General features: G+C 38.4%; 1 protein-coding gene across 1 annotated transcript; it reads left to right on the plus strand.

The window, feature by feature from the left end:
• The first annotated feature begins 655 nt into the window (after positions 1-655).
• LOC110378264 (high-affinity choline transporter 1) lies at positions 656-27,100 on the plus strand. The gene is made up of 11 exons (XM_021337453.3): positions 656-1,008; positions 2,742-2,929; positions 5,519-5,626; positions 6,539-6,694; positions 16,033-16,176; positions 16,648-16,802; positions 17,020-17,149; positions 17,448-17,646; positions 17,843-17,977; positions 23,172-23,444; positions 26,534-27,100. The coding sequence occupies exons 2-11, from the start codon at positions 2,764-2,766 to the stop codon at positions 26,850-26,852; spliced, it is 1,785 nt and encodes a 594-aa protein (XP_021193128.1). The 5' UTR covers positions 656-1,008; positions 2,742-2,763; the 3' UTR covers positions 26,853-27,100.
• The last annotated feature ends 317 nt before the right edge of the window (positions 27,101-27,417 follow it).

Here is a 27,417-nt window from a genome sequence, read left to right on the forward strand (position 1 = left end):
ATAATTGTGAACATTATCCCCCTTATTAATTAAACCGGAGTAACTTAGTGTAACTTTAATCTGTGTTTATTAATATGGGAGTATGGTATTGTAAACAAGTGCTACGATGAGGCGCTACGCGCGACCGCTACGAGAGGTCTACGCGCGCTACGAGAGGTCTACGCGCGCTACGATAGGTCTACGCGTGCCATACGACGTCCACGCCACACAACTAGTAGTGTGACATTATTTCTTAACATTGCAGTTGCAATTACATTTAAAGATACTATTTTAATAGAAGGTATTATCTATGATTCTTCAATCCGTGAATCTGCCTATAGGTATCCTGCTCTTTGGCATGAGTGAGTAGGGTTCACCAGTCTAGGCTTGACAAGCCATTATGAGACCTTAAAGCCCTCCGGACACCATTACAAATTCTACACATCAATCAATTTGTCAATGGGTGTACGTCGGTACCGGTCCGTTACGTTACCACCCCTTATTTTATATAGTTGCGAGACATTTTCCGAAGACTGATACATTGCTTAGTACATAGGGTAGCGGGCTGGTTCCGTAGCAGTGGAAGAGCAATGCACGGACGCTGCGGGGCTCGGTCGCGCGGTTGAAAGGTCGGCGCTATCTGAGCACATGCGCGCGACGCGGGCGCGGTGACGTCAGAGGCATCGATCGCGTCGCGCCGCGCCTCGGCACAGCTCCTCCGCTCCTGTCAGGTCCGGAGCACGTGAACAGCCCTGCGAGGATGCGGCCACCCCTCACGTAAGGCCACACCACGTGTATTCATGTCCGGCGAGCACCCATGTGCGGGCTAAGCTTCAGGACCAGGAATAGCCCTTCGCAGAAAACCTCCCTCCGATGGGGCGACAGTTGCCCTCCGAGGCTGAGCAGTAACACCTCGGACTAGTGAGGGGACAGTGTTGTGTGTAGTGATACTTACTGTACGTGCTGTGGCCTCATGCTGGCTGAGTGACGGCGCTCCGGACCCTCACATCTAGTTTTATTGACAGGAAAGTGAGTATTACTGTTTGACTTTTATATAAGTTTACTTTCAATCGTCATAAACTATTTGGCAACAAAGTATTAGATAATTGTTTGTACTTCTCGTCTTCAAACTGTTCATGCAGGAACTGACTGCTGAACAGCTGAACACAGTATCCTTGACCCGCTGTCAGCAGTCACCTGCCAGTGACATAATGACCGTGTACACTTGAGTTCCTACTGTCGTGCCTGTTCAAACTAACTTCATCTTACTGCCAGTAAGCGACAAATAGTTCACCAATAGTTCAAACTCGTCAGTGTTTTAAATGGTTGCTCATTTTAACTTTTAAACCACTGTAGTTTAAGATTTAACCTTGGTAATCGTCACATTTCATTCTGAATCATAAGTAGTAATTAATATATAAGTAGCGGTCTGTGTACCTCCTAACACCATTAGTTATTAGTTATTATTAAATTTTGTCCAAAATTTCATTTTGGAAAAACTTTACGATGGGGGAAACGACCAAATTGGAGTAATTTACTATGGGTTTGAATAAATTATATTTATTGTCAAGCTAAACTATTTTACAAAAATCTTCTAGCCTTTTCCCTACTAATAATATTATTTAGTAAACGCGAAAGTTTATACGTAGAATATGGATGTATGTATGTTAGGTACCCTTTGACGCAATAGCAAACAATATAATATAATAATAACATATAGGCTACTAGCTGTCCCCCGTGTTCACCCGCATCCTAAGGGAACTACTTCCCGCACCCGGCTAGTAGTCTAGTTCATTTAAATCGTATGAGTGACTTTGCCATTAAGCGCCCAATGGCATTTTTGCTCTACCTGCCCAGCAATTTTATTAGAATGACTTATTTTCCAAAGTTTTAAATTATTATAAAAGTGGTTCTGAGTCCATTTCTTCAAAAATATCTGACTGACCTGAACAACCGTTCTTTTTAAATCTGTACTCAAGCTGAAGAGTTCGCTTGCTTGAACGGGCTTATCTCAGGAACTACGATGTTACGATTTCAAAAAATCTGTAGGCCATTTGTCTGCTTCTAACTACTTTTTATCCATGAAGTAGTTGATGCGCAGGTAAAACAGCGGACGGAACCTAGTATTTATCGTAAAACATCCGTTGACAGCTTGAAGCCAATTTAGAAGTGCTTTACGAACGAAGGATAAAGTAAATCCGTAGGGATCTGCCTCGCACACGGATTTTATGTGATCCAATTATATCGTAACTTACACCACAGTACTGCTGACGGAGGTATTGCTCACCAAACTAACTTTGTGTCCTTCCTCAATCACAATATAACGGCTGAAGAGTGTTACAACACTGCTTACATACCGGAATATCATATTATTATGATACCTATTTAAGAGCTTGTGGCTAAGTCAATGTCGCGCAGATCAATCGATCATAAGTTCTCAGTTCAGTCGTACTGACTGCCAAAGAACTCAGAAGCTAGAAAGTCTGACAACCAGTCTTAAAAAAGATATTGGTTGCCCGGGTAACCGGGTTAAGAAGGTCAGATAGGCAGTTGCTTCATGTGGCACACTGAAACTTAGCTGCATCGGGTTAGACTGGAAGCCCACCACAACTTAGATGGGAAAAAGGCTAGACTTTTAATTCGGGTTTGGGAAGAAGTTCCTTTAGGAAGCTTATATAGTATGGCCTAGGACCATTCCACTTCAGAAGACCTAATGCCACTGATTTCACATTCATCGCTTAAGCTTAGCTTCATTGTTGCAGGGAGGAAAGCTAATCAAGCAAGATGATCAACATAGCGGGCGTGATCTCCATCATCCTGTTCTACGTGCTGATCCTGGCCGTGGGCATCTGGGCGGGGCGCAAGAAGCCAGCGGGCAATGACTCGGAGGAGGAGGTCATGCTGGCAGGACGCTCCATCGGACTCTTCGTCGGGATATTCACTATGACTGGTAAGAAACAGACATTACTGGCGAAGTTTTGTAATGCAAGACAACATCTACATAAGACAGGCGTTAATTGCCTTAATTAATAATTCTTAAATAGATACTAAGTAGTAGGGACTAGAAATTGTAATGTACCTCTAGATATAAAAAAAATATGAATAGTAAACCGTAGGCAGAAAGACATATTTCATTCAAACAATGTTTACAGCGAGCACCTGTCTGCTGCTCGTTATTTACTCCACTTATAGAAAATGGCAAAGTGTTATACTTATAGAAATTAGCTAATTATTATATTGACTAAAGTGTGGGAAAACACGTGTTCGAGTTTTCCTGTAGCTATCAATAAATAGAAATTTTCTCCTCGACACTTGAAATAGGGAATTACACGTTGAGTACTTACGTATTATCTAGTAAGTACTCGGAATATATCACTTATGATAAAGACTTTGTTCCATATACAGGTAATTAGGAAAGAAGTAGATTTTAAACCTAAAATTCATCATTTACCAAATTTTTCCTTATTACAGAACATATTGAAAAGATATGTATTAGCTACCGAGGTATATTTTTTGAGCTAAGTATCTGCCATGAAACGTGGCATGCAGGCAAGAATTTATTTATATTTTTTATAACTGTGCAGACTTTTGATTCTAATTTAATTTTCTCTTCAGATTAATAATTAGAACAGGGCACAAAAGACCGAATAACTTTTTCTCAAACGTCATGGAAATGTCGGTTTGTTTCTCCCTAAAAAAACACACCGAAAAAAGTATCGAATCTACGGACAATGAAAAACAAATCCATTGTTGGCGCATTTATTAATTTGGATCACTACACCGAGGCTGTATCATATGGTATTGCCTGTGCCACAGAGAACGGTGAATGGGACGAAAAAGTATTATTGATGCGCGCGCCATTTTCCAGATTTTCTTTAAAGTAAATAAATTGAAATACTTTTAGTTTTGATAAAACTGAAAATTTTACTATTGTTTATAAACTGTACTGAATATTTGGGAAAGTAATTGATTAACGATTACTTAAAACGACGTCAAAAACGTGCAGTAGGTACCAACCTAATTTTAGAATGCAAGTAGTTACATCGTACAGTTTCTTATGTATTTTAATCATAGATTTACCTACATAAAACTTTTTACATAAAATCTAAGCCAATTAACATAGTGATCATCATAATAAGGTACCTAATTATATTAATTAAGTATAACACTCCTTCTTGATTAACGCTCAATCCTTCCTCCTTCCATGTGAGAGGAGGCCTGTTTCTGTTGTTATTCCAGCAGTGACAAACCATAACACTATGAAAATTCGTTCATTAAAATTAGTTGTATTAGCAGGCAGGTTGATGGTACAAAAAATTCAATGATTCTATTTTCTAATATTGTAACAGTTTGGCTTTACCCGTACTTGTCCGTAAGTATTGGCCACTTAAATATAATGAAATGCTACTATTTGAAAAACAGCCTTAACTCCATGACACTAAGTTCAGTTTTTGTTTTAACTTATATCAATTTACTGTGAAAATTTCAATTGACATAGCTGTCAATGTAATTTAATCCGTATAACTATTGAAATACAGTACCAATTCATGCGTTTCATACAATTGTTGTGTCGATATTTTCTTTTGTTTTGAGTACATTCATTACGTGTACTGGCTGAAGTGGGTTTCCTCAATAATGATTGTCAAGTGCTGTATCAAGTTATTGACACAATAACAACATAGTCAATGCTATTCGATTTCATAATAAAACACAGTTACAGTTATTTTAGTAACTTATGAGGATGATTTGATCTCATAAGAGCACCCTTTTACTACCAAAATATCAGGAGAAGCACTCTAATTACTTAATAAAGGGTCTTCAGTTTTATAGTAAAATAATAGACATATATGTAAAAATAAATGAAGCAATGAACCCACATAAATGGTACCCACGAGCCACGAGCAGATTGTAATCCAAGTCGTCAAATCAAATCATTAATTTGCAATAAACATGGTAGGAAAAAATATGTTCTATAAAATATCTGTAGATACAGCATGTTTTTCCGTCTTAAACCGAACATCTAAATACGACTTATTCATCCAAATGATATGGAATGGATTCTCAATTCCCTGCAGAATGGCGGAGCATAGAAAGACAGGCCATGCATCGTTGCGTATCTTCTGCACATGAGCAGAGTTGAGATTATACGCCTCACTGCAAGTGTACCCTTATTCCACAGGGTCAGTAGGTTACTGGGTTACATGTATAGGTGAAGGTGCAAACTGTTCTATCTGATGTAAGACGAGGTTACCACTAACACATCGAGTTCATTATTGAAATTACTAATCTTATTATAGGCAAACAAGGCAATGAAATGTATTAGAAAAACGGTAATCCTTTAACTAAGCTTACATTTTAAGACAGATTTCAAACTGAGAATTGAAGTCTAGTGTAGGTCCTTCCAACCAAGTCTTAATCAAACATGCTAGAAGTGTTATCGAACATTATAACGCCAAAAGTTCTAAACTACATAAGGTTAATTGGGGTGTATACTCGTATGTATCATAGCTAGCATACTGATTTAAGATGTTTGTTACAGCGACATGGGTGGGCGGCGGCTACATCAACGGCACGGCGGAGGCCATCTACACATCAGGTCTGGTCTGGTGCCAAGCGCCCTTCGGGTACGCGCTCTCGCTCGTCTTCGGTAAGACCTATAGACCATATAACTTACTACTAACTTTAAGGAAATACAACCAATAAACACAGAATACATAGCCGTCCAAACTCATATAACACATCTTTATTAACTAAACTATACAGTATTGACATCTTTGTTCAAATAGCTGCAAGTTTTATAGAAAGTTAAATTATATGCTATCCATGGCCAACATAACACAGCCATCATCGGCTGTCACTAGTGCCCTGGGGAGATAGTAGATTGAATGCTCTTCATAGCTGGATTTCACCTGTACTGATAGCTTTGGTAAAGCTTGACGCTTCAGCATCAGGCACCATCTATCAAACTGTTTGGCAAGTTTTGTTGCGATTTATGAACGTAAATCCGTCTAGTCAACATTTGGGCACGTTGGTGTACCAACGTACCCAACACGTGCACTATTCAAAATGTACTCTATTTCAAGTCCTGTCATCAATGATGGGTTTTCCTCTTCGTTGTGTATTAGTTTTCAGAAATATTGATTAAGTTTATATCGGTGCTCGAAACGAATAATTTTCCGAGTACCTAGACATTATTAAGGACACGATAACAGTAACTATGGTTAGGCAACAAGAATCCGAAACTTAAATGAATGAAGGAAAAATAATATCAACTACAATGCTTTAAATCTCTTCTGTATGACAGTATTTTTATAGGAATTAACAGATCAATCAGCTTCCAAAATCTGCGCTTAAAACCCTGGAATATTGACTTCCCAAATTACCACACAATACAATGGAAAATATAAGTCTTTTCGAGGTAAAAATAATTCTAAATGTCAACTCACAAATTAGTGCCAGGTCATGAAACACAACCTACCTTCTAGGCTACTTTCCACACGAAAGCTGAAGCAACAACTACCGATCACGTACAGTTATTGAAGAGTCAGTTCTTCATCAGGTGGCATATTCTTCGCGAACCCGATGCGCAAGCAGGGCTACGTGACGATGCTGGACCCGCTGCAGGACTCGTTCGGAGGCCGCATGGGGGGGCTGCTTTTCCTGCCCGCACTCTGCGGGGAGGTCTTCTGGGCTGCTGGCATCCTGGCTGCACTGGGTAAGTACCTACTTTAGTCTGTGATCTTTCTCCTATATGATTATGTGCAACTTTTGCTCACGTGACAAAAGTTCGCAGTCTAATGACTCCCAGTTAATTTGACGTAAATATTAAGTCAATAAGAGTAAGGTAAAGGAATAAAAAGATAAAAATACTTGGTTAATATTAAAGATAAATAACCTCGTAGGTTTTCTTTAGAAGAATTCTATTTCCTTTTCATATACGGACAGCAGTCGTATAATAAGCTCAAGAGAAACCCAGAAAGAACATAACCATGTCTTCATGATTGTCATGTGTCTAGAAATACACAGTACTTTTTGCCGACATTTATATAGAAACAAAAAAGAACTGTCACGTTGTTTGCTGGAAAAAATAAAAATCCCGCTAAATAAATTGTCGCGTGGGCGGGAATGGTTTAATCAAATTGTCAGGTGAGTGAGGCGCGCTCGTGGACCCGGGTGGCGAACCTTTGACATTCACTGTTCCTAGCTACCTAGTACCTACATCTAGATTTTCAGCTATGTGCTAAAAATATATCTGTGTTCAAAGACATTTTCATGAAAAGCTAAGTAAATATTTTTAAAGGTTTCTAATGTTCTCAGTAATGATGTTTATTTTTTATGACGATGGACATTAACGTCTTATCAAAACGAAGCTGTAATAATAAAAATAACAGCAAAGCCGCGGCTATGATGACGCGGAAAGTTATTACCTCTAAGTAATTACTTGCTTCCAACTTGTTACACTAATGCTATCACACATACATACATACAGCAGTATGTATTTACACACACATATAACGTAAGTTACGTTTCTTGACAATTTGTAAGATTCAGCCAAACTGCCACCAATGTTCAGTGAAATTGTGGTGAATGTTGTACTTGCTTCAACGTAACAAGTTCATGTATTGTGGGCTTCTACAGAATTGCCTTTCAGAATTGCTTGCCATTCATAGTAGAGTAGCAAAAGTTAGGTATAACCCGCGCAGATAGAGAATAGATCTGAAAATGGCGTCCGCTCGCATGCGTTCTCGCTCACTCTTTATCGCTGTCTATACTCACACAGTGTAGTACGCGCTACAAAAAAATAATCAGTCAGGATTCGCTTTGCACGCTACTTGACGCACTCCGAGTTATCGTTAAATTCGTTCCGTTTTGTTGTTTTTGTTGAGTTTCATTGTTATTTGTTTGCGTTACGTTTGATTGTTATTTATTTTTGTTAAGTTTTTGTTACGAACGTTGACATTTTGTGATTGATTGACAATGGCTTCACGAAAACGTGGCAAGATTCTTCACAGTGATGCACGTCAGATTGTTTACAACGTGATAAAATACTTTGACGACGAGAAGAACTTGGAGCGTTATCATCCATTAAAGTACAGCGCCGCACGCGCAGCGATGGCGACTAATTTATCGACGGCTACTATATCGAGAATAAAGAAAGAAGGTAATTACATGGTACTTACACATTATTTTACGCAGTTGCTTTATGGGCGTGACCAAGATAGATAGATATAGTTATTTGTTATACAAGAGTGCAAAGTTGCTTTTTAATCGCGTGCTCAATTTTGTTGACCGAGCAAGCGAAGGATTCTAAGATTCTAAAAAATTAGAATCCTGAGCGATAGCGAGGAATGCACCTATTTAAAAGCTCGGTTTTAAAATGTAATCAATCTAAAATCTTAATTTTTAAAATCGATCTAAAACAAGAAAAATAATAATTTCATCCCACCTCATAGACAAAATTACCTACTAAATGCAAAGAATGAAAATGGCGTGCGCATATTCGTATCAAATTAAAAAGAAGTACCTATTAAAATTGATTTATTCAATAACTCAGTTTAAAAATAATATAAGGTTAATAATCGATCTAAAAACAATAATAAAAGTTAGGTACTTAATTAGATGAATCATTATTTTAAGCAGTAGTTTATTTGTTTTATAATTATGTATTTGTTTAAAAAGTCTTATCAAGATTGTCACAAATGGAGTCTTGTACACGATGTTCTAAATTCAAATCAGCTCTATAACGATAACTGACAGTAATAGTAATATTTTACTCTTATTCCAGGAAAACTTGCAGAACAAACCAACACCAAGATCCGTACGCCGAATAAGGGCAGAAAAGGCAAAAATAATACGCGTGTCCCCATGGGCAGCTTCGATATTTGTGCCATTAGAAATATTGTTGCCTCAATATACGACGTTCGAAAGGAGGTACCTACGCTGAACAAGATTCTGGCGTCAGCAAGAGCTGATTTAAACTATAAAGGCTCCAAAACTACATTAAGAAAGATTTTAAAAGAAAAGCTCGGATTTCAATTTAAAAAATGCCGCCAGAACCGAATGGTGCTCATAGAACGAGAAAACATAAAAGCGTGGCGAGTTAAATATTTACGCCGCATCCGACAAAATGATGCCATGGGTGTGGAAAAAAAGAAAGTAGTATATATGGATGAGTCGTGGATCCATGCCCATTATACTGTCAGCAAGTGCTGGCAGTCATCCACCGATAAAGGCGTTCGCAAAATGATAGTCCCGGACAAAGGTGGGTGATGGTTCATGCCGGCTCAGAGGATGGGTTTGTGGAGGGTGCAGGATTATTATTTAAAGCTAAAGCAAAAAGGTGACTACCATGACGAGATGGATGGTAATAATTTTACGAAATATTTAAAAGAAAAACTAATACCAAATCTGCCTGAAAACTCCATTCTCGTCATGGATAATGCATCCTACCACAGTATGCAGGTGGATAAAGCGCCAACGACTGCAACCCGCAAAGCGGACATAAAGATATGGATGCAGGAGCACAATGTCTCATTTGAAGAAGATTGGACAAAAGCAGAGCTGCTCATGCAGCTAAAAAGCATCGCCCAGAGAAAAATATTTGGTGGACGAACTTCTCCGTGAACATGGCCATGAAGTCCTCAGACTCCTCCTTACAACTGCGACCTGAACCCGATAGAACATGTCTGGAATTTAATAAAACAACGGGTCGCAGATAAAAATGTGGAGCAACACGAAAATAAAATTGAGGAGTTCACAAAGAGGCCATAGCTTCAATTACGCGAGACGACTGGAAGAAACAAATAAACCACATAAAAAAGTCGAAGAAGAATACTGGAATCGCGATGTAGGTAGGAGAGTGAAATAGAAGACTTTATTATCAGTGTTGGTATGAACAGCGACAGCGAAGATGAAAGTGACGATTACGAAGACCAGGACTGTGAAAGTGACCAGTCCATGGAGGATAATAATGAATTGATGGAGGGAATTGAACCAATTATGGGTTCAGATGACCAGGATACTGCTGGACCAAGCGGTTTATAAAACTTTGTGTATGTATGTGAAGTGGTATTTATGTAATTCACAATTAATAAAGACAAATTTAAAAATCTAGTGATATTAATGTACCCTTGCTCCTTATTTATTTAATTAATATTTTTGTCATTATTTCTACTATTATTAATTAATAATATATAAAAATAATCATAAACTTATAACAAAGTCAATAAAAATCGATGTTTGAGAACTTGTTTTGCCAATCGTACCATGAGTACCCGCCGCCATTTATAAATCTATTCTCTATCTGCGCGGATTATATATGAATAAAGCCCATTCAAACTTCGTCGAGGCTTGATGGGACTTACCGAAATCAATGGCGAGGTTTACTAATTAAGAACATATTCAAAGAAAAATCGAAAATAAATGGTTACATAAGTCAGATCCCTGAAAAAAAAACTTAATATTCGCAATATTTGTGACACGCACGTAAGAACGTGCTGACTGGTACGAAATTCTTAGTACCTACATAAAGGTTTAGTTTATCGATGGAAAAAAACCAAGAAAAACCCTTTACCTGGAACACATTACCGTTTCGTGTGTCTACAGGCTTCGTGTTGTACATATCTTCGAGGTATAAAAACAAGTATAATATTGTGTTTGTAGGCAGAGGGCAGATACCGTTTGATTAGTAAACTATGTAGATATTGAACGGTTGCGGAGAGGGCTTGTCTACTGAATAACTTATAGCCCGCCTCCACTGAACATTACCTAGTCTCATTCAATATTTAATGGCGGTTAATGGTTTATTGTGAATTACTGTTTAGTTAATTGAATTAAATAGGCTCATGTCGAGAACATTGCTAGCTGTTTTCCGCGGTTTTCACGCGTTGGTAGACTCTCTTGGTAACTCAACACTGGCGAGCGACCGTCGATCGTCGTCTTTATTACCTAACTAGTAAAGGGATATCATCTGCTATTTAAAAACATCGTGTAAATCAATCTTTGCCTATGAGTGTGATAGAAACTGCTAATTCAATTTAGTTCCGATCATAATGATGGGAGTCAAAGTTCAAACTTTTCATGATTATTTTCCAAATACTTCATACTTATGTTTTATAATACCCTGTAATATTTGTCTATTTTCATACAAATGACGGCATTGCGTGTTTCATTCTTTCTGTACATAGTAGATTTCTAACTACAGTGCATAAAGCTTTGTTTCCAAAGACTTAAATCAGGAATTAATATATTCAATAAGTATATTATACGTGATACATATTTGAATAACAATAATTAGCAGCATTTGAATTCTACCTTTAGGTATTGTAAATGATTCTGTGAAATCCTTACGTTGCTGAAATTGAATATGTCTATATAATATAAATAATAACAAGATGGGTTTATATAGGCTTTACCTGTAGGTGTACGTGTTTGGGAGGACACCCCCATGTCCTCCGTGTCGGAGGGCGGGCGGTTACCTAATTATTAACGCGTCGTAGCGGCCCTCTTATTAAATCGATTAATAGCTAAACTGATTTTTAAACGGTCGTTTGAGTATTTATGGTGAAACAATTATTCATCGCTGTAATCTAATTTAAATTTCCATTATCATTTAATATACCTGCAATTACTCTTTTTAACTAACTTTCAGGTAAATTGAAAGTTACATGTCTAATTTAAGAATAATTGAAATGACAATGCCGGGTTTTCACGAGCTGTAACTTCTACGTTTCCATTTGGCAGTCCCAATATTTCAACATTTGCCTACATCAGACAGCTACTTGAATATTCCCCGCCTGACAGGTACAAAAATAGCACATTATTATGTGCGGCAGACCCGCGGTAATATTTTATAGCGTGCGATGTGATGTGACACGCCGTATGTACTTGTTATACATTATGTATTATGCGGATTATATACGCTGTAACTTCAAATAGGATTGTCTAATGAAGCAGGCATAATATCATGAGTACATACATATACAGTAAATTAGTTTCTAAATTATATTGGTTTAGCTTTCTCTGTGCTAATACTGTGTGATTATGTGCTCATCACTCTATTTAAGTCTTGTAATATCCAATTATTTACGCAATCACTGTAAAAGTAATACCACACAATAAATACAGTGTAAAATTGCTTTCACACTGGCAGAGTTTAAGTGTCGCGCGTAGCAGAATGGAGAGCATACTAGCAACACATAGCATGCAAACAGCAGCTTTCTTTCTTTGCTGTTTGCACCTTAAGCCGCTCAGAAAAACCGAACGGAAAATCAGCTGGTGTGAAAATGCGGTAAATTCCCGCATGTTTCAATCTGTTCCCAAAATACAGCATCCTTTATCAGAAGTCAGCTACACAAGTATAAATCGGTGGGCTGTTATACACGGAGGTAGTGGATTGTCCCCGGCGCTGTCTGTCGGACGGCGGTCGCCCCTCGAGTCATCTATTATGTATGCCTGGTATATTGGGTACCTAGGTACGACATTTTGTCGCCTATTATGTCCATACTGCTCTACTCGGGGACATATCGTTTATTGCTGAAGTCTGTCTGGGAAGGCTTCGTTATTTGCGCAATGACAGGTTTATCATTCACGTATTTATTTTCGAATCGCAATTTCATATGATGTTGACGTAAACGATGAGTCGGTTCTTCAAATATAAAACGACGATTTACGAAGTCGTAGCAAACTGGAGAGTATTCTTCAAATAGGTGTAAAAGCAACACGAAACAAAAGGTAGTTCACAGTTTAAAAGCAAGAAATAACATTTAAGTCGGACACAAAGGCTTCGCTTCCCTGAAAACATTATTCTTCTCCAATATAGGTCAACAATATCAAACGATGTCCTGAACCCAGGCCTTTGAACGTAGTCGTTTGTCAAGCGAGCTGTTTTGTCAGAGCGTCAACCAACCCGAGGCTGTGACTTTGACAAGGCGGCGCGCGTGAACTGTCCTCCCTACAAGTTGGGAGCCAATTAAAAGCGAGCGAAGTATTCACGTCGTTTGCTTTGGACGAGGAAACTGACAGTTTTGCCTTTTGGCATAAACTGACGATTAATTTCTGCTAGTGTCTGTGGTAAATTGAGTGTCGTATAACGTAGAACATATATCTTCTATTTGGATTTCCTGCGCCTGTATTCCCTGAAGGATCAGTGTGTATACAGACATGATTGATATGATTATCTCGGGAAAAAATGGTTGTTTATCTTCTCAATGTATTACCCATCAAACGTCGAGCTGGTAGCTTAATAATAAATAAAAAGCTTATATTTCAGCAATAGTCTAAAAACTTGAATGAGCCGTTATCTTTACAAGCCAAAGATAATAGGAATGTCCCTGTTATCTTTGCACCATTAGATTTAACAAGTTAATTAGTGCGTTAACGACGGTGACCGCGCTTAAGGCTGGCCTTATTACAGACACATATCAAATTCGCCTGTTAAGAACTCCGAAGCTTTGAAGGGAACTCTAGTGTGTCTTGAAATTATGTATCGTGTATCAGATAAGGATAGAAATAAGCTCATATTACAAAGGGTTTTCTTCTCTAGATAGATAAGAGAACATTCACTTCAAGTTCTTCTTTGCCTATGTAGTCTTATTTTTATCATACAGTTGATTATATGTACGACAATCCCCCATTCATTCTGGAAAGGTCTTAAACATATAAAAGTTAACGAAGAAAAATTACAACAACTACGAAACATTGATTTTGGAGGCAATAACAGGGTGCATCGGCGAAGGTCGCGATTAGAATCAATATGCGTGCTTATAAACGACGAACACTCATGCAGCTGGCGTGGTTCCCGCGCTGAGTACACATACAGGAGGGACATACGTCAGGCGCAGGATGATGACGTCAGCTGTGACGTAGACGCAGAAATCTGTTCAGATCTTTAATTTAAAATTCTTATATGTAGGTATAGACGTCTGTTACGAACATATGTTCTTTAGAAGAATTTGGGAAATTCTGCAAAAATATCCTCAATGCGCGGTAGTAACTATTTAGTTACTTACCTCAATATTAGTTGTGGTGCGACTGTGGCACACTAAAAAAGCTACCAAAGTTTAAAAAAATGTATAGAAACTTAGGTCATGACATTACAGCAACGGTTAAGTAAATAGCATGGCGGTTTGTTCAGCTCCCTCAGTAATCGGATAACGGCCTGAGCTCTGTAATTGACTTACAGCGTTCTTACACCACTTAACGTTATTTAGCTAACCGCTCAATTGTTACCGGATCATCAACTTCCTTGCCGAGCAAACCCAAGTTAATTTAACTTAGCCTGTAGTTAAGACTACATTTTAAAGACAAACTTTGTCTTTCTCGATTATTTTCTTAAAGTTTAGATGGCTTTAGTTTTCGTTTCAGACTTTAATAAATAATTTGTTTAAGTGTGGTTGTGTTCAGTTGATTAAAAGTTGGTTCAGTTTATTTGAGTCGTTTGTAGTTGTGCTAGAATTCACTAACTACAATAACAGTCTTTCAGTACATATTAACAAACGTCTTATCTATCTTGCTTATAACACACATTATGAAAGTATCAAAGTCTTATTTACATAACTAGGTATAATATGTTAATATCGGTGTGGCATTTGTCAGTTCGGTAACTCGTGCTGGATCAATATGACTCGAGGGAGGTCGGGCTCTCGCGCCCGTCCCTACGGAACGAGGCTTTTATTTTTGGAAGAGCCGGATTTGAGCTCTCAAATGGTTTTATAATGCTTGGATATATTATATTGTCATCATTTATTAAGCTGTTTTTGAGAGGTATCTTCAGTCTTCAATATACAAAGAAGAAAAGTACTTTCGAGAATATTTTTAAGCAAATGAGTAAGTACCAGTGTTTTACTTAGACCGACTGTCTATCTGACCTCCTCAACCCTGTTACCCGGGGGCTATCTGTAATGACTGCCTTACAGTTTATCGTGCTTCTGAAACACAAAAGAACTCGTTGTGACAAGATGGTCACCCATCCACGGATAGACCACGCCAAACGTTGCTTTACTACTTAAGAAAAGTACTTTTTTATAAGTACAAAAATATGTACAGAACAATTTACTCAAGCATGCAGAATTTATGAGTGTTTAATTTCTTAATAGTTGAGTTAATTGTAGCGACTCGAAAGACTCGTAAACAATTCAAGTAATGCTCCTAATGGCGTGCGGCCATGCCGGGGGAAATAATTAGACTAATTTAAGATATAGCTTTCCAAGTACCTACAGGCTTATAAAATTGCCTCAGGATATTTTTAAGAATAAAACCCTAACTTTCAGGTACATATTTAATAATTTTGGAAATATATCAAAGGTTATTTTGTTGTTAGTTGTTTTCAAATTTTGTTTTTGTTTCAAATGTAAAATTTAGCCAAATAATATTTCAGAGACATGATTAAAATTTCCGTTTGTTAACAAAAGACTAAAGTTTCACAGTTTTATTTATGTCCATACCGTTTTTACTAATTACAATGTTTTTAAAAAGGGACTTAACATTCATTTATTCATAAAGTTGTTTGATACGAATTTATTTTTATGAATCCCTTTGTTTCATACAACATTTCTAACTAGCACTTATGTATGTATGTTTATTAATAAATTACATGAATATTGTATGAAGGACGATGAATATTTGTCCCCTCACAATCAGTGCGTACAAGTGTTTAATTTCCGAGGGGTTGAAATTTCAGTAGTGAAAAAAGTGGTGGATTTGTTACTGAACTGAACCTTTCATAATTTTGTTGTGTAGCCAAAAAAATAAATTATACTTATTGAAAAGAAGCAAAATATAAATATAAGCATGTGCCCATCGTATACTCCCTCAATGTAGTATTGGGTTGCCTGGGTACTAGGTTGATAGGGCAGTCGCTCCTTGAAAAGCACTGGTACTCAGCTGCATCTGTTTAGACTGGAAGCCAACCCCAACATAGTTGGGAAAAGGCACGGCAGATGATGTAGGTACTCTGCTTATATACTTTCTTATACACTCCCCATATACATATACCATATTTACTAGCCTGAAAAGTTGTAAGGGTTTGCCTCTAAACGGCATGACAATGTTTAGGAGCAACACTAGCGGTGATCATCGACATGGATCAGAAGACGTCGGTGATATTCTCGGCGTGCGTGGCGGTGTTCTACACGCTGTTCGGCGGCCTCTACTCCGTCGCCTACACCGATGTCATACAGCTATTCTGCATCTTCATAGGTAAGTCCTTCAATTGCTAAGATAATACATAATCAGAACAGTAGTTAGTAATAGTTATAACGATCTCGTTGGCGCAATGGTCCGGCAACTATTGCCGGGCTGACGAACTGATAATGCCAGGTTCGAACCCCGGTACGATCAACAATGAGTGTATTTATATGTTTCTATTTGTAATTATACAGGGTTACTGGTAAGTAGACCGCATCCTTTCAGGAGGTGATAGTATAGGTCAATACGGACAAAGACCATGGCATACACTGGACAAAAGTTAACCCGTTTCAAGATAATCGAATTTCAAGATCTTTTCTTGTAACTATATAAGTACAGTTAATCAATTATGTTAGCCCTCGTAACACAAGCTAACAAATAGTTTATCGTGGGGCTAACCGACTACGTCTGAAAGGTGTCCAGAGGGATAGGTATTAATAGTAGTTTTAAGAACCACAAATGTCAAGATCCTTTCTTTCCTAGGTCTATGGATGTGCATTCCGTTCGCATGGGCTAACGAGCACGTGAAGCCGCTCAGCTCTATGGAGGTGGACTGGATAGGGCACGTGGATCCGGAGTACTACTGGTTCTATGTCGACTATGGCTTGCTGCTCGTGTTTGGAGGGATCCCGTGGCAGGTACGCACTGACTTATTCATTGGAGAAAATATCGTTGATTATTTTTACTCTCTAAGTTCACAATAAGCTAAGGGGATCCTCCACCGCCATCTTTATCACATATTCCTTCCCTGTAACTAAATACCTTGCCCAGTAATCGATCTAACGCTTTAAGCTGGATACATTATAGAGCTGTCCTAGCTATTGGGTCATTCAAGAATGCTATGCCTATAACCAGGTGTACTTCCAACGCGTGCTGAGCAGTAAGACTGCGGGGCGCGCGCAGATCCTGTCGTACGTGGCTGCCATCGGCTGCATCTTCATGGCCATCCCGCCCGTGCTCATCGGAGCCATCGCCAAGGGCACTGGTAAGTCACTCCCAAGATATAATAATGTATGTAGGCACAGGATTTTACAAATATTAGAGCTAAAGTACAGAATTTTCTGAACTTTCTAGCCTGTACGTCATTATTTGAATCTTCTGATACTTATAGCTGAACAACTCGAAATTTTAAATAACATAGTTTCTGCACATAACTCATAACATATAATCAAGCTCAATTATTATCATTTATTTTAAGTCCTAAAACCGTACCTACGTTATTTCTACATAATTCGAAAATTCCTTGACAAAAAACTCATACCATTTTCTCATCCACAACGTAGCGTGGAACGAGACGGACTATCGCGGCGACCTGACGCCTGAAGGCGAGCTGACCTCTGACCAGACCTCCATGATCCTCCCGCTGGTGCTGCAGCATCTCACGCCCGACTTCGTCTCGTTCTTCGGGCTGGGAGCCGTGTCAGCTGCCGTCATGTCTTCGGCAGACTCCAGTGTGCTCAGTGCTAGCTCTATGTTTGCCAGGTCAGTTTTATAATGATGTACCTTCCTCTGATTTTTTAAGGACTTTTATTAGGATTATTTTATAATTGTTTGGTAATTACATTCATCAGCATCATGTTATCCTACTACGAAGTACCTCTCTCAAAGATGAAGAATCCTCTATGATTCCTCCATGAATACTGTGCTATGAAGAACTTGACCAGCTCCTCTCCCTCAGGAACGTGTACAAGCTGATCTTCCGCGCGAACGCGTCGGAGATGGAGATCATCTGGGTGATGCGCGTGTCCATCCTCATCGTGGGCGCGCTCGCCACGCTCATGGCGCTCACCATACCCTCCATCTACGGACTCTGGTGAGTACCTACTGTTATATTTAGCCATCTCAAACACAAATTCAAAATCATCTATCCAAAGTTGACTGCAAAACAGAACTTTTTGAACGTCAAACAAAAGACAGCCTTCAAAATGCCAACCCTTCACCACTTCCTATGTGTTTTTACTTGGAAGAAGAAGTCTGTCAAGAATGGTTATATGTATATTGTCTTTTTTTTTATTATTATTTTTTAGCCCATACTGTCTCACTGCTGGGCAAAGGCCTCCCCATCTTGCTTCCACACTTCTCGATCTTTCGACCGAGCCCACCAGTCTCGACAATAGGCGTCAAGGTCGTCACGCCATCTCTTCCGGGGCCTACCCCGCCTGCGGTGTCCATCCTGAGGTGTCCACTGAGCGACGATAGTGGCCCATCTTTCCGGATGCATTCGGCTGACGTGTCCGGCCCAGTTCCACTTTAATATTGCCGACTTTCGGCCCACATCAGCGACTCCCGTTTTGGAACGTATGTCGGTATTTCGTACACGATCAGTTCGTCTAATACCTAAAAGGCTACGTTCCATCGCTCTTTGGCAAACCTTGAGCCTGGACTTCTGACACTCGGTGAGGGACCAGGTTTGCGCACCATAGGTTAGGACGGGCAAGATACACATGTCGACTAACTTTCGTTTGAGTGAAAGGGGTAGGTCCCCTTTCATGTAGTGCTTCATGGACCAGTAGCTCTTCCAGGCGTTCTCGATGCGGCGATCGATTTCTTTCTCTTGCCTGTTATCGAAGGAAACTAGCTGGCCCAAGTAGATGTATATTGTCTTTTGTTTGAGATAAATTAATAAATGGATGGATCACTGACGTCGCATGAATAGCATCATGTAACACTTCAAACCAATTGCTATGACGCGTATGTAAGGCGCTTGTGATGCTAAGACTATGGTTCTATTTAAGCCCTTTTAGTTGTTGGGTTTTCAAATATTATGATATTTTTTAATTACAATTATCTATATATTATCATTAGTTTTCATAACTTGCTTCCTATTAAATCTTACCCCTCATTATAAAAGACACCTCTTTTCTAACCAAGTCCTCGATTTGCATCCCTCACGCAACCTGCCCTCTTCGCATGACCCTCTCGACATCGCCGAGTGTTCGCCACTTGATCCTCCGGCAAATATCGCTTTATGTACCTTTTGTTATCACAAGAGCATGCTCGCTCAAATATTCAAAAGCTTTCACTATTTTTGTGCGTCATAAATATTCTACAAGTTCCGAGGGTTCGGTAATGGTCCTTACCTTCTTAAAGTTATTATATTTTGTTGTTATGAATATGAAGTGTGGACTGCTCATTAGGATAATTAGTAGGTACTGTAGTGGAGATACATGACTTATAAATATTAGTGCGAAGAGTAGTTAAATCACGAACCAGGCAATTGTAGAATACATCGTTTTGTTACTAGCTAGAATTAATTTGTATTAATATTGGGATACTAAATCATTAACAAAATATACTATGACGTACATATAATATGAGATTTTGGTATTTCCCCATGCGATGCGATCTACTTATCCACCCCTGTTTTAATTTGTTAGAAACCATGGCGGACTTCCACAACAAACTCGGTAAAGTTTCTGAGAGAACAAGAAACATTCATTTTAATTACGGAATAACTTTTGCCTATGGTTTCCCGATGGCTATGGTATTCACATATTAAACATAACTTAGCTATTATTCTAAATTAAGGGATATTCTAAATGTGTAAGAATTTGTAATATGCGTCTAGGACTTGCAGAGATTATTCGTTTTAATACTTACATAGGAATAGATGTATGTATTTTGATATGGTTAGAATTAGAAATAACGTTACTTGTGAAAAGTCGACATACAGAAGAGTATGAAAGGAGAAGACATGCTGCGCCGATCCCAAATAAAACTGGGATAAAGAGAGGAAGACGAAGATGGTAATGATAGGAATAGATATAGGACTTTGGTGTAAATACTTGAAGCGGTACTGCAGGGTACTTGGCTATAGAAACATTTAGTGTCAATGTCTCAAGTGCCATAGCTAAGGGTACACAGAAAACATTTATTTGTCATTAGCAGTGTGTCGCAATCAATGATCGCTGCTCGCGCCCCACGGCCGCCGCCGCAATCATATGAGTGTACGCACTATATTGTACCTAGTTCATGAACTACGCATGTTCACTGGTTCGGCTTACTGTTCCGATTCGTCTGTCTGTCTGTTCGTGATGTGCTCAACTCTGACTAATTAATGTTTTTTTCGTGGTTTTCACAAAGACTAGCTAGTAGCTACATACATAAGTACTTTATGTATTCCACCTATAGGTGTGAGGGATCCATTGTAAGTACAAATAATTTATACTCTTGCGCGGTGAGTTGCTAGTAAAATGTTAACTTCTTCTTCCAATCGTTAATAGCTGTGCAGTTGACTAAATTAACTCAGTGTGATTTACTGCTTTTATCCTCACTACGTAGGTATGTAAAACTACGTACACACGATGAGTGTTGTAAGGACACAGACGAACATACGAACAGTTCACAGTTACCATAGGACGATGGCGTTGCACACAGCGATTACCATGATCAGGCCATTGCCACTCGCCGAGGAGCTAATGGCCGATACCGAAAATATATAATAATCGACCATTATACTAATAGGGTAATGCTTGCATGATGGTGGTATTATTTTTGCGCTGGGCAGGCGTTGATGCAACGGACCTTCGAGATATAAGCCTACATATTTGGTTCACACCTCTAGATACTTCAGAACCTACGAACCTACCTTATCTATCTACTAAATACTAGGTTACATCAGAGTAGCTTTGGCACAAATCTAAAATCTATTTCGAAGTACAATATTGTATAATGTAATGTAAGATAAACCGTTTCCATTTGCTACGACTAATAATATTAGATTAATAAGTTATACCTACATATGTCGGGACACATTTTACACGATTAGGTAATGTAAATGTTAAATATTAGGAGTTCTAATCCACCTAATCCAATAAGTAAAACAATGCCCTCAAACTTCAAACACATTCCCAGTTCAAATAAGCGTTTCAGATTCCAATTAAATCTTTGTAGTGAGAAGACAAAGCAAAGACCAGGAATGTTTGCGATTTTCAGTCTACTGAGCGGTTACATCTGTGAGCGAGTGCTAATTGAAACTTAATCCTCACTACTACGAGCAAACACCCCCATCACCCCATCGCCCGTAGGGGTGGCCGAGCCTAAAAATATAGTTTGCACTTTAAATTAATTTTGGTAATTAATTCTGTCTGATACAGATAACACGAAAGTTAAGATTTCAATTATTGAGGCTCATTGTAACTTTAATATTGGTAAGGTAAAACAAAAGGGTTTTATCAACAATTTACTGATAAGGCGCAATTGTTCGAAAAGTACTAGCCCAATTTGAACACAATATGTTAATTGAAAGACCTTTATTGTATGTAACAGAAAGTTATTAATGTAAATATACATCAGTGACTATGTTGAAAATAGGTTACCGTATAGGAATTAATGAAGAGAAACCAAAATACTGAATCAACGAAACAGATACTAGAGCAGCTCAACCACTATTCGAACTAAGCCTAGCAGCGCTATAAATAGGAAAATCGATAGTTTGAAAAAGATTTCCTCGGCTCGAATGCAGACGGAATATTCGTAATTGTATTCGCGCTCGGTACAGCCCTGTTCACCCCACTTCGCCCCACTTGCCCCTACACCCCTACAGGTATTTCCGGAGGGTTCAAGGGGCACGGTCGATTGAGCTCTCTGCTCACACCTGCATCGAAATTGGATCCCGTAGTCTGCAGAGGTGCGGCGTAGGGGATTGAAAATTTAAGCCCAACTAATTTTACTTCGCCTCGGGCGGAGAAAGAACTTGTTTGTTTTTCAAATAGCTTTATCGTCAAACTGTTGTTATGAATTTTATGTGCTAAAGGCTTAGCAGTCCTGAGCTGAGGGAAATGAAGTTTGCAAGCTTCGGTTTTGTAGCGAGAAATGAGGTTGTATACAATGTTGACCTCAATATTGTTTTAGAACACTTAATTTACGCTTGTCTATCCAAGTCCCTATTAAGTAAATTTTTTATGAGCTTCAAATTGTTTCTTTCAATTTTACTTGTGCTCCTACTTTTTATCAATAATTCGTAAATTCGAAGTAAGCTTCAATAATAGGGATTCAGGTTAAGCGTTCGAATAAAGCAGAACATAAATGGAAATAAAAAATCTCATTTACTTTTAATTTTACGGTAACCGGACTTTATTTCTAACCGCATTCAAAGACACGGAAAATTGGCGCAGTGATCGTGGCTTTATTTTCTTTTTCCTGTTTTATGGATAAAGAACGGTTTATACAAGGTCTCTGTGCCGCTTTACACTATTGTGCTTTAGTAAACGAAGCCATAGTAAAGAAAATAACAAACCGCGAAGACGATAAAAGACAATATTTCGTTACCTATTGTCTCCATTTCAGAAAACAATTATCCTGCCCAATTAAACAGATTACACAATACTGCACCAATTTATATTAGCGCACGATTTATATTGGAACACCTATTAGCTTTAATTTATATGCTGTGGCGGTTCCAAGCATCGATTCATCACTCGATGGTATCATAAACCCGCGATGCGCAATCTATGGGTCGTGATGATGCCAGGGCCGACGCTCTAATTACCCTCGCGGGTGGTGTGCGTCGAAAGGAACGTAAAGTTGCTCAATGGCCAATGGGCCTAACTTAAAACATTTAGGGCTTAGGTACAGCATTAAGTGAATATACGGAATGATTTGCGCACATTAAACTGTCGTCGATATTAATGTCATCGCGACGATGCGTCGGTTTTTGTTAATGACGCCATCTTACTCCTCGTTTAGGTAATTCTATGATGCAGCTTCTGATATTACACAGGTGACAAATATTGCTCAAGTGTGTCGTTTTGCTAATGTTGCCTTAGCTCATCTATATAGGTATCTACATCTTATGCCTTCTGAAAGTTCTTGTTTATTCTTAATTTATGGAAGACTGCTTGTTTTACGACATACTGAGCGTGAAGAAATTATTTATCGATTACTTTGCAAGTAATGCCAAATTCCAACGTCAAGGAAGCAATTTAACAAATAGGTTATTGAAATTCGAAAGATACTTAAAAAGCCTTAATGAAAAAGCACCTTTTTAACACTCAAATGCTCCTCAGGTCAATGTGTTCAGACCTGGTGTACGTGATCCTGTTCCCGCAACTGCTGATGGTGGTGCACTTCAAGAAGCACTGCAACACGTACGGCTCGCTGGCGGCGTACATCGTGGCGCTGCTGGTGCGCCTGTCCGGGGGGGAGAAACTCCTCGGCCTGCCGGCGTTGATACACTACCCGGGGTGGGACGCCGAGAATGAGGTGCAACTGTTCCCCTTCAGGACCATGGCGATGACCATGTCGCTGTTCACGCTGGCGTTCATATCGTGGCTGTCCGTGTGAGTATACCCTTATTTATTTCTGGAACTTTCAGGTTTATTCTCTGACTTGTCTGACAAGTCAGGTTTATTGACATAGTTAGTTTAAACATAATTGCTCTTTAGGCCACAGGGTTCCAACTTCCAACGTCTCTGAAAATCAAGTTTGTTTAAAAGCTCTTACCTTATTAGATAAACGAATAAGTAATCTGAAAACTGTTCGTTTTCTGTTAACCATTGTTCAATTTCCACGCTCAGATTCATCATGTTATTGACGTAATATCGTAAAAGCGATCGTTCGCGTTCGTTCAAATTGAGTGATTCAATTTGTTGTACCTCGAGTATTGTATGAAGGAGGTGAAGTTGCCGACATAAGTAATATTCTAACAGACACACACTTTATGGAATTATATTTTCCAATAGGAAGATGTTACTGCATTTGTGGCGTATTTCATAAATGATGTTCATGTTTCTTCTTTGAAAACGGATTACCTGCATATTGCACAAAAAAACTTTGTTTTTTTACCATTGGGTACTAGAGATCGATACCTACTTCGTATTCACACAATACAGATAGCTATAGCGGTTATCTTAGATGTAGCTTATATTTTATTGATACAGGTTATTCTCGTTCGAGATAAAACGAGAGAATAATGCCTGGCACGGATATAACTTCCATCCCGTGTTTAATATTCTGGTCCGAAACGTTAACTCAGTTCCAATTTATACGGGAATGGACGGGATAAATCTGTATTGACATAACCGATATAAATACTTAAATATGCTCTTGTGAGATAATATTCCTGACAAAAATCAAACAAGTTTATTATAGAGGGTTCGTCAAGTAAATTATTAACGAATAAAGACTTTATGTCCAAGAAAGCGTTGCCTCAAAGTGTTTGAGAAGTTATCAAATGTTCGTCGAAGTGGGTCAGAGCTTTTGAAGGGCATAAATTATTTACGTAGTTTGAACACTTTACCTCTTGAAGTTGCTCTTTACTGTAGTGTATTTAAAATATTTATTTGAATAATATTTTAGACATCCAAGAAAACGTCTCATTAGTGTCGAAACAACACGAAAATCAACGCAAATTGCGAACAATCCCTACCTTTTCAATTCAATAATTTGTTTGCCTTAGAATATGTCAATCTGAGTAAAAAAATAGTCAGCTGTGAATATTTTCCTTCTTTCTTAATTTTCATCTGAAAATCTATATTCTTCCTCATCTTAAACTTGTCTTGGTCATAAAGTACTCTTGAGTCTGTCATCCGTCACATATTACATACGTCTGGATGAGCCGTCATATGAGTGGCCCGTATTAAGGCCAGCTCAGGCCTTCTGAATTACGTATTCAGGGAATAAGAGGGTCGCAGTAATGAGGCCAATATTGTGGGATCTGCTATCTTACAGTAACTTTAGACGTACTGCTGGTAATAATTAACTAGAGTGCTTTTAATAAATAATTGGATATTTTGAGTAATACCAAATAATCAATAGCTGGGTAATTTATGGTTTGGTTAAATTACAAGCATTGGTAAATTGTCTTTGGATTATAACATGTATTTCTATTACGTGAAAAGATGATAGTCTTAGTCAGAAAAAGAGCTTTTATTCGAAAGCTGTCTTTGTTAGTTTAGTTTCCCATAAAGTCAATTTGATTCATGCTTGAAGTGTGCTATAAAAACTAATTAGTATAATTCTTTAAATCACCGGCCACCCAAATAGCGGTGTCATTAAAGCTATTGGAATCTATTCATTCACAGATTATAATTACAATGAAAAGAATTACATAACGTGTGTCATAACAGTGGTGTTAAAACTTCCATACAGAGGAATATTTCGAAATAATATAATTATCACTTTGGACAGTTATGTTATTTGAGTGTTCAGTTTGTTTGTTAGCTATTAGGGTTTGTAGGTTTATGGGTACTCGAATATTTACTGGTTTAGTCTTATGACGTTTAGTCGTTCTTTCTGTTTTGCAGAAGGGATATAGGAAGCTTTATTAACTACATACTAGCTAATCACTAGGCTATAGACAAACATCATTTGTATCTATTATAAGTAAGGGTAATCGTTGGTATTGGATTCCTTATGTTTCATGTTAAACAGTGATATGGGTTCGGTTCATATCAACTGAAATCGGTAGATATCATGTAACAGTGCTTTCAAATCGAATCCATATCCATTCGACACAGGGAAGGTATATCACCAAATGTCCATCGACAGTTGGGTACATGAGCTGGGAGTCGTGACGTACAGACGGACGCTCACAATCATCGGTAATGACGGGAAAGTGATTGTGTATCACGACTTGTATGAACTGCACCACATTACTGCATTGTCTACTTATTTGGAACACGCTTATCTCGATGATGTAATGTTTTTTGGAATTATAGAAATTGGGCTGGTGACTTTACTACGATAAATGATTCATTAATTGAGTATGACATTTAAAGCCATTACGTAGTGTAAATAGCTAATAATTGAATCTTATTTGAAAGTTTGTTCAATTAACGAATGAGAATATGCTGAATTTAATGAAGGGAATTGCAATAAAACTCAAGAGTTTGTTAATGTAATTTATAGATATTTGTAATAGACGTTACTGTTGCAGTGTAGGTACTCATTATCTATATTAATTTACAGCTTCCTCTGAACATAAATAGTTTTATTGCTTATTGGCTTGTCCTTACATTTCGTAAAGTTGATAGATTTAGTTTTCGAAGTTTAAGCGATATAAATTAGTTGGGTTACAGGGTGTGGGTTAGCTTTAAGCGACAACTTCAATACAATATTTTCGATATTGCTTATCAGTGTGATCTCTCGTATTTCGGAATTAAATAAAACAAAGTAACTTGTAAAGCTCTTCGTACATAACATGTATATCTGTATTTGTTACGTGTGATTTTAATACATTTATCGGCACAACACGAGCTCAGATTCATGTTTGATTGCTTGACTTTCAAAAAATTAGGAAGCAATCTACTACAGAATGTATTACATTTCCTATCGAATAATATCAATACGCCATTCGTTGCGGACATCACATATCATTTCACGAGCTTTTGTCTGAGTAGAGTGGAGTGTCAGGTATCGTTTGTTGCAGATTCCTGTTCAACGGCGGCTACCTGAGTCCGGAGTCGGACTACTTCAACTGTGTTGTGAACATCCCCGAGGATATACGTCGTGTTGACGAGCCGTCCGAGGCCGGCGAGCAGATGTCGGTGCTGGGCGGCGTGCCGGGGCGGCTGTACGGCGCCGCGTCCACGCTGGTGGGGCCGGACGAGAAGTGCGGCCGCATCAACCCCGCGCTGGAGCCGGATGACGACGACCTGGACGACCCCAACGACGGGCCCACGCCGCTGTTCGGCAGTTCCAGTGCCCCTCCCCCCGTGCAACCCTTCGGCAAGCAAACGGCTTTCTGAGACGATAAGTAAACTTTAAGTTCTTTGTCGGTCTTCAAGCCACGCTGCCACAGTGGGCTCGCGACATAGCGGGATTATATTTTCCGAAAATTTTACTATATTTCTTATTTTTTCATTTAAATAAATTCGGTAAGATCGTTACATCGAAGTGTGGAACAGTTAACTTCAGTATTTTTCCAAATAACGACTAGAATGTTATGCTCAAGACGATCGAAACGAAATACCTACATCATCCGTATCTTCCTATATAAACAAACCATTTTGTAAATGTCACATATTTCATACGACACTAGAAACGAACGATTTCTTTAACTCTTACTAATGACGACGTAAGCGCAAACTGATATATATTTAATGAATAAATATTATCGTGTAGTAATAAATGCATAAAAGCAATAGATGTATGTTTAATAGTCGATGTAAAAATGAATTAAGCTGTATTATTTTGTAGTGAAAAATATTATAAATAATATAACGAAGTGTTGCAACTCATACATATCAAAATGTGAATTATATTCGTTGTTAGAGAAAAATATATGTGTACTATAATAATTATATAATTTAT

The sequence above is a fragment of the Helicoverpa armigera genome, chromosome 14 (assembly GCF_030705265.1).
Source record: "Helicoverpa armigera isolate CAAS_96S chromosome 14, ASM3070526v1, whole genome shotgun sequence".
In the NCBI taxonomy this organism is placed as follows: Eukaryota; Metazoa; Arthropoda; class Insecta; order Lepidoptera; family Noctuidae; genus Helicoverpa; species Helicoverpa armigera.

Bases quoted from the DNA above. Each gene is read 5' to 3' on its own strand.
- LOC110378264 (XM_021337453.3), top strand. From the start codon at position 2,764: ATGATCAACATAGCGGGCGTGATCTCCATCATCCTGTTCTACGTGCTG. The intron at 17,647-17,842 runs GTCAGTTTTATA...CCTCTCCCTCAG, and splicing joins GCTAGCTCTATGTTTGCCAG to GAACGTGTACAAGCTGATCT. The intron at 23,445-26,533 runs GTGAGTATACCC...CGTTTGTTGCAG, and splicing joins TTCATATCGTGGCTGTCCGT to ATTCCTGTTCAACGGCGGCT.